The sequence below is a fragment of the Habropoda laboriosa genome, unplaced genomic scaffold (assembly GCF_001263275.1).
Source record: "Habropoda laboriosa isolate 0110345459 unplaced genomic scaffold, ASM126327v1 scaffold40, whole genome shotgun sequence".
NCBI lineage: Eukaryota > Metazoa > Arthropoda > Insecta > Hymenoptera > Apidae > Habropoda > Habropoda laboriosa.
The window spans coordinates 6,044,295-6,052,781 of NW_017100231.1; the positions used below are offsets into that span (position 1 = coordinate 6,044,295).

Sequence of the window (8,487 nt, forward strand, 5' to 3'; positions counted from 1 at the left end):
TTACTTGAAAAATGATAAAATATTTTTTAAACTATTCAAAAAATTAACACTAAAAGTATAATGAATAGATTTCAGAAAATGAAGAAATGAATATGGCTCAATTGCATGATGCCTTTGAAAACATACTACACATTAAAATACCAGAAGTTGAATTTGAAATTCTTTTTACAAAAGTAACAATGCAGACTTATTATTTTATTTGATCAGTACTTTTCTATCTATATAATTAGTATCTTTCTATTCAATAATTTTAGATGAATTTAAAGAGAGATGGGCATATCACATGGAATGAATTTATATCTTATTTATTAGTGGAGTTTCAGAAAAAAGATATCAGTTTACAATGGCAAATACTAAGATTTCCAATAACTGGCAATCCACAACTTTTAAAATCTCATCATCGTACAACTATACATAAAATTATATTCTGTCCTGAAGTTTTACCTGTACAAGCATATCTATGTTTAGTATACCTTTAGAATATTTCAAATGTAATTTGAACATTTTTTATTCAAATCTTATCTTTAGGACAGAACTACAAGTTTTCATAGAGGTTGCTATTTAACAATTACTAAAGAAGGAATTATAAATTATTGGACTTTGGATTTAGAGTATGAACGTAGTGCTCAATCCGTAAATCGTTAGTAATTTTCTCCTATATTTTACATTTAGCTCTACTTATTTTATAATTTTTTCTTTTTATAGCCTGTTTGAAAGTTCAACAAACTTTAATAACTGACATGATAGTAATGCCAGATGTGCAAGTAATATGTACAAGTTCTACTGAATGTGATTTAAGATTTTATGATACAGTGGCAAAAAAATTTGATCTTCGAGTAATGGTTTGTTATGCTTTTAAAATAAGTATTGATCGTGATTTATATCAATCACTTCATTTATATTAGAAAATTTATAATCAGATATCAGGTTTAGAGAATGCAGTTATTTGTATGGATTATTACTTTAATAAAAATATTAAAGAGGACTCATACATTATACTTGGAGATATGAGTGGATCTGTTAACATTATATCCTTTAATTCTGTAGAGAGAGGACCCTTTAAACAGGACCCAAAACGTGACACGTTATTTATTCGTTATGAGTCTGTTCTTAAGGTAAATAATTTATTTTCACAATCTTATTATTGCTACTGTATTTTTCAAATTTAATATAGTAGTATCATATATATTTCAGTATGTAATAATCTGTATTACAGGGTGAATGGGAAGGAATGAAAGTTTCAGAATTTAAGCATGTGCATTCAGATTGGGTAAAACAAGTAGCCTACTATGGAAATCTAAGAGCTTTTATGTCTAGTAGCAGATGCTGCAATTGTTCCTTGTTATTTAGTGATCTTACAGGAACAAGAATTCAATACATATTTAAAGTTAACATGGGCATATCTTGTTTTATTTTTTGTGAAGGTATTGTTCCTAAAATATACCTTTACTCTGATATGAATGTCATATCTTTTTAAATTTATTTAGAAAGTCAGTCACTGATTACTGGTGGATCAGATTGTATAGTTCGGATTTGGAATCCTTTTGTAACAAGAAGACCAAACAGTATTTTTCAGGGGCATTGTGCAGCCATTTGTGCCTTAGTTGCTCAAAATGCTGGTAAACGCGTGTATTCTCTTTCGAAAGATAAATGCATCAAAGTGTGGGATGTATTAGCTCAATCTTGTATTCAGGTTTTACTTATGATGATAATTCCATATATAACTGCACATTATAAAGAATGTTTTAATATTAAAAACAACATTTTAAAGAAGTGATTTTATTAAATCTTTAATTAAAATTTGGTTTCACTTTATATAGACGTACAATGGCCTCCCTAGTGAATTAGGTGAATATACATCAATGACTATAGTGTACAATACATTAAACCGCAAAATGATCATTGCCAGTGCAATGATTGCAGTGATTATTTGTGATCCTGTGGTAAATGAAGAAACATCTGATGGTTTTACACATACAAAATCTGTCAGCTGTGTTTTATACAACCATCTTTATAAAGTGGTACATTTTATATGTATTATAGTCTTTATTCTCTATATCAAAAACCATATTATTTTATTGAGGTATCTATAAATTTAGATAATTTCTACTGGAATGGATTCTTGTATAATAGTTTGGGATCCATGGCTTGGAAATCGCTTGTATTTAGTAAAACACGCGCATAGTAGATTTTTATTTGGACAATACCATGATATTGAAATTACTGCTGCTTGTTTTGATGAGTCTGAACAATTGTTAGTGACAGGTGCTCGTGATGGAACATTGAAAATATGGCACTTCAATACTGGTACTTGTTTAAGAAACATGGCACTTGAAACTCAGTGGTATTTTGTCATTATGTTAAATTAAAACTAACTTTTTTAAGAACTATAATTATATTTCTGTATATTTTTTACACATAGTGAAATAACAAGTGTAGTTTGGCTAGAAAATCGAATTCTGTGCAGTAGTTGGAACCGTCAAGTAGTAGAATTCGCAACCTCTGACACAGATGTGTATATAAAAAATTGGGGTATAAGACATTCAGATGATATTCTTTGCTCTGCTATGTGGTATCCTCAAGTGTTGGCCACAGCAAGTTATAATGGTGAAATAATACTTTGGAGATTAGAAACAGGTCAACCATTCAGAAAATACAAGGTGAACAAACCAATGTCAAGGTAAAATAAAAAATACTATTAAGAATAATTATTCTTTTAATGACATATTACAAGGAACAAATTTGAACTAATATTATGTAGGTTCAGCATAAGATATCAAAAAGATGATGAACCAATTATACCAACTAAATATGTGGAAGTTATGAAACAATTAGTTTTGAAACAGAGGTATTTTATATTTATACATTTGTAAGAAATTATAAGACATAATTGTGATTATTCTTTTGTAGTCAATATCACAAAGCTTCTAAACATCAGGAATCAGCAATGAATATTACACGAATTGTTGCTGTTCGGGCCATGCTGTTTTTGTGTGCCCGGCCAGTTAGATCCAATGTTGCAACATTGTTAGTTTCCCTTGATTCTGGTTTAATACAAGCATGGACTCACCACTCTGCTGGTGGATTTCTACAAGCTTTCTCAGTCATTCATACTATAGGTGATTGTGCACTGTCGTTAGCAAGTGATTCTAAAAATAATTTCCTCATAACAGGTAAAAACAGTATACTTATTGATTTTAGAACAAGATTCTTTAGTTATAAGTTAGCGGTTAATTTTTTAAATTCAAAATTAAAAAATAAATTTGTTTAAAATAATTTAGGACATCGTGCAGGATATATAAAGGTTTGGTATCTTGCAAACTATTTGATGCCGAATCCTTCTAAGATAAGTATGCCTCTTTTACGATTGGAATTTCCATTTCTATGGAGAGAGAGAATTATTGGAAGGGCAAAAAGAGCTGTAAGAGATCAGCCTTTGCCACTTTTACTTTCATCCGTACGTGGACATTTAGGAGCTATCACATCTGTTCAAATAATACCAGATGCACATATCATTATCAGGTAATAAATACGTTCATATTTATCACTTCACGACTTTTCAACCTACTTTTTCTTGTATTTATATATCACAGAGTAATAATTGTTGATATAAAAATATATTACTTCTTGAACTTCGGTTTAAAATTTTTTTGCAATAAATTTCATTAAATAATTATTTATGTTCCCTTTTTATTGATTCAAAGTGGTAGCGTAGATCATACAGTACGCTTATGGTCACTTGGTGGACGTTACATTTCAACACTTGGAACTTCCAAGCCATGGTCACCAATTTTACCAACAATTCCAGCATATCAGTACTTCAAAGATTATAGAGATCCACCAGATATTAAAAGATTTGCTAGTTCTACTACACTAAAAGTAATTGAATTATTTTTAATAAGTAAACTTTCAAATTTGGGAATGTATAAAAGCAGATTGTTAAATGATACTGGTATATAAATATAAAAAGGTCCTCAATGGAGGCATCAGACAAATGGTATCCGATGATCAAGTTGTTAAAAATAATGAAGCAGATACTTTAAAGAGTGTTCCTGATCAACAGTATATCATGGTAGATGGAAAGAGACTTACTGTTGCTATATTCGATAGATCGGTACTGATGATTTACACAGATCATCCAGTCTTAGACAATTCTTTACCATACGTAAATATACTTATATTGTCATTTTGCTAATTGAACATTACGTGTAATTTAATGAAAATAATATTACAGATACCTATATACACGCATCTAAAATTAAGACCTTTGGAGACTATTCAAACACCAAAATTACCGTCACTTCTACACGCACAGAAGGAATTAATGTAAGCTACTTAACTAAGTTTTTGCGTAGATTGATATAAATTAACGTATTCATTTGTCTCAATTACTATTAATACTCTTCATATATATGTATATATAAAAGGTTGAATGAATATGAAAATACTTATAACAATTTTCTTTCAGTAAAGATCCGCATCCGCAAAAAGTCATAAAATCACCGTACGTACATAAAAAGGTATAAACAAATGATACATATTTTTTTATGAAATATTTCGTCAAAATAGAAGTTGCGTTTCCATCAACGTCGCATAATTAATAGTTCCTTCTTTACAGATATAGTTCATAAAATAATGAAGACAGATTAAATTGAATAAAATCTACTTTTTCTTAAAAAAATAGTAATTACTTGTTAATTATTATTAATTACATGACAATTAATTTTCTTTTTACGGACTTCTGAGCAATATAAACGATACATATGAATAAGAAAGAACAGTAAGAATAATATATGTTCGCTGATTATTTGAAAGAAAAGTGAATGAAGAAATCTTACATTCATTGGTATATCAAAATAGTAACATCATTTCTCTATATTACGTGCGCAGGACATGACAAGCACTTTCATCGTAAGGCACAACATGAAATCAACAACATTGAACTTAATAAACTATACCTTTTATTCGGTTTCCATCATAGAATAACGTGGCGGCGTTTTCCAGACTGCACTGGACGTACGCTTTAATCTACTCCTATCTATACCTTGGAACAGTTGAGACAAGTCCGGTGTACACTTTCTAGTGTCGAAGAACTTGTAAACCGCTCTATCCGGAATGTATCGTTGCACTGCCAGTTGAGCTCTGCGCACTTGTGCTGAAATAAATGAAATCTCAATTATTCCGTGTGTTACATAAAAATTTGTTATTTGGTATGTAACAACAACAATGATTAATTTCTAGCAATAGTTACACAACTATTGTTATACATACACTGTGCCCAGTATGGAATTACATGCTTTGGTCTGGATTCATCATCTGATTCTTCATCATCAGGTTCACTGTCCAAAATGTAATTTGTTGGACCATGATGTTTAAGTTCAGATTTTGCCTGCAATGTTAAATATATCAATAAACTGATGTTATTAAGATATTAATCCTTAGACTATTTGTAATGAGTCAGACTCGTTACTTAATTTGAAGCACTATTTAGCAATTTTATGTTTGCATCAATTTGTTCATTTTTGAATTGTTTAAAAGGTTAATATCAGTTGCATTAACTTATCCTTATTTAAGTTGCATTAGACTAACATTAATTTGTAAATTTCCTCACATTAAATCGGTACGTGAAGGGTTAAGATATATGCTCATAATCTCACTTGTGCAAGAAGAAATTGATTCTTAGTTTTTGCAGCTTCAGCTACAAGTTGTTGCTGAGCTCTTAGCTCGGTTTCTTTTCGTTTCTCGGCCTCCAATTCTCGTCGTTTTTGTTCAGCTAATATACGTTCAGCTTCCTCTTGTTCTTGTAAACGTAGCAAACGCTGTTGTTCCTCCTGTCTTCTTCTTTCTTCTTTTTCCTGTAAATTAGTATAATCATAAATGAACTAATAACTTAAAGATTAATTTTAGTAATTAGTCTGGTACATATTTGTCATTGAATTGGTACCTGAGCTCGTTGTAACTGAGCCAGACGTTTTCTTTCCATTTCTTCACGTTGTTTCTCTTGCACTTGTTGCGCTATACGCGCTTTCTCCTCTCTTTCCTTCTCTGCTTTCTGACGTTTTTCCATATCCTGTTTTTCTTTCGCCTCTCTAGCTAACTTATTCTTTAATTCTTTTTCTTGTCTTTTCCTTTATACATAATTATTTTATATATTTTTCAAGAATACTGGTTTCAAATGGAACGAAGTACAATGTGTAGATCATTACTATCTTACCTTCTTTTTTCTTCTGTTTGAAGCCTCAGTGCCTCTTCTCGCTTCTTTCTTCCATCTTCTTCGTTCAATTTCCGTTTCTTTTCTTCTATTTTATCTATCGAATTACGTTTGTTGACTGATTTTGGCTGATGAATGAAAGATTCTACTGTTGTAATGATATTTGTGCGTACGGCACTTAAAGCTTTATTATCCTGAAATTATAATGTTAAACATAGATACAGAAATACTGAATAATTTATAACACAAAATATTAATGAAAAAAGTTACTTACATTTGTATTAATTTGATTTGACGGAGTGTGAGTAATACGATTAACAGACATTGGCAAGTGAGTTTTCATTTTGCTCAATGGAGTTGTCTTCTGTTGCTGCTTGTGGTGCATTTTTTCAGTAGGAAGTAATTTATGAACTTTTTGTGCTGATTGTACTTTATTCTAAAAAAAAGAAAAAAAAGAAATTAAAATTCTGTTAAAATGCTTATGATAGGTATTGTAAATAATATTTAATCAAAAGTAGTTTAATTACTTCTTTAAATTCATCAGCATTTTTAATCTGTTTTGCCAATGAAATTTTTTTAGCTTTCGCCAGTGATTTTCGTGCCAATTTATGAGCAACCGTTTTCTCCGAGGTTTTCGTGCTTTCTGCTGCTTCAGCTTTTGCAGCGGCTATGGCACGTGTTTTTGTTCTAGTCACTCTAGTTGGTGCATCTATATCCACAACAGGTTTTGGACTGTGCATGCCTGCTTGTTCAAATGCCTCAACTCTTTTCTTTACAGACTCCTTGGCATATGGACTGAATAAAGCATTCGATTTGAACGTATTTTTCGCTTCATGGAATCCTGTGACTGTATTCATTTCCTTCAAAAATGGTTTTGCAGGTGTACTGAGAACTTCCTCTACGTTTGACGATGTGGATAATCTTAACACCCGGTTTTGTTGTTTTCTGTTCCCTTGTTTTATCACTTCTGGCGATGATTCATCTTCTGTAAGTAATTCATCAAATTCTTTATTCACCATGACTTCTTTTAGTTTTTGCATCCTGTCCTGCAGGGATTCTGAGGAAGATGATACAAGCTTTGATAATCTACCCGATTTCGATCTAGTCTTTTCTTGAACTGGCTTCTGCTGTTTATTACTTTTCTCTATATTGTTACCGAAGTTTTTACTAATCGTCACAGTTTCGTTAAGTTTTATCGCTGATAAAGGTTCCAAAACTACCGTAGCATTCATCATTTTTTGCAAAGTAATGGTGGAATTGAGATTCATTGTAGAATTCATAATAGGGGTAGGTTTTTCAATTGCATCTTCATACATTGAACATTCTGCAATATCATTTCCTGTAGGTGCAATAACTGTATCATCAATAGTATTAGGTTTCTTGAAATTGAAGTTCTGACTTTCTGAAAATGATCTCTTTCTAGTAGAACTTCTTCTTGTCATTGGAGACTCTTTTGGAGCTTCACTCTTATCTTCTTTCAAGGTATCTTCTGCTATAGAAGCATGGTTTTGTGACTTTGTACTGTTCGTTTTCCTTAAACTACTTTCAATTACAATACTTTCTTCTGTTTTACTATGTTTTGCTGGACCTTGAGCAGTATCCTCATCTGAACTACTTCTGGCATGCTTCTTTCTTTTAGTCCGGCTTTCGCGTTTCTTCTAAAAATTAAAAAAATTTGTAATAATATTTTAAAACAGTATAAATATATAAAATGATAGAACTCAATACATATCACAGGTTGTGATACAAACATGGGCATGGCTGTCCTCAGGAAAATTTGATGGTTGTCGTAATTTTAAATTGAGTTTAAGTGATTGTTGTCTATTGATATTATCTTCAGCTATCTTTGAGGCTTTTCTTTTTGTCCTACTAATTGTTGTTTCTACTACATTCTCCTTTTTGATATTTATAGTTTCTGTTTTATCATGTAATGCAATAGAGTTTGATACTGTGTTGTCAATATTGATAATATCATCTTCTGGAATAGTTTCAATACGTTGCACACCTCTTTTCTTTATAACTTTTGGTGTCTTTGTAATTAAAGGACCAGATGTGGATTGAGGTATTTGAGCAAGCAAAGCACGTAAATAATCTAAAGTATCTTCTAGATTGTCATTAAGAAATTTTTTAACTTCCATGCAACGGTTATAGATATTTGAAGTATCCTTAGCAATCATTGCCTTAATTCTATCCTTTGATCTAGTACCCATATTTGAAACCTGAAAACATTCTTAATATATTATGTGATTGCAGCTAAAACACAAAAATAACAATAC

At 30.9% G+C, this 8,487-nt stretch overlaps 2 protein-coding genes across 2 annotated transcripts; one reads left to right on the plus strand and one right to left on the minus strand.

Moving 5' to 3' along the window:
• The first annotated feature begins 86 nt into the window (after positions 1 to 86).
• On the plus strand, positions 87 to 4,330 carry LOC108571482 (WD repeat-containing protein on Y chromosome). Its single transcript, XM_017933538.1, is given in 14 exon segments — positions 87 to 173; positions 255 to 842; positions 921 to 1,115; positions 1,217 to 1,424; positions 1,488 to 1,693; positions 1,821 to 1,940; positions 2,100 to 2,344; positions 2,423 to 2,680; positions 2,762 to 2,848; positions 2,911 to 3,173; positions 3,282 to 3,522; positions 3,705 to 3,879; positions 3,971 to 4,165; positions 4,235 to 4,330. Coding segments are annotated over 14 exon segments (2,964 nt in total).
• A 631-nt stretch (positions 4,331 to 4,961) lies between these two features.
• LOC108571591 (inner centromere protein) lies at positions 4,962 to 8,421 on the minus strand. The gene is made up of 8 exons (XM_017933665.1): positions 7,963 to 8,421; positions 6,739 to 7,869; positions 6,486 to 6,647; positions 6,215 to 6,405; positions 5,945 to 6,128; positions 5,658 to 5,855; positions 5,272 to 5,389; positions 4,962 to 5,155 (listed from the first exon to the last, which is right to left on the minus strand). The coding sequence occupies exons 1-8, from the start codon at positions 8,419 to 8,421 to the stop codon at positions 4,962 to 4,964; spliced, it is 2,637 nt and encodes an 878-aa protein (XP_017789154.1).
• Positions 8,422 to 8,487: the final 66 nt, after the last annotated feature.

Coding starts and splice junctions, on each gene's coding strand:
- LOC108571591 (XM_017933665.1), bottom strand. CDS start 8,421: ATGGGTACTAGATCAAAGGATAGAATTAAGGCAATGATTGCTAAGGAT. Junction 6,648..6,738: donor ATGCTGATGAATTTAAAGAA/GTAATTAAACTA, acceptor TCTTTTTTTTAG/AATAAAGTACAATCAGCACA. Junction 5,156..5,271: donor AATTCCATACTGGGCACAGT/GTATGTATAACA, acceptor CATTTATTTCAG/CACAAGTGCGCAGAGCTCAA.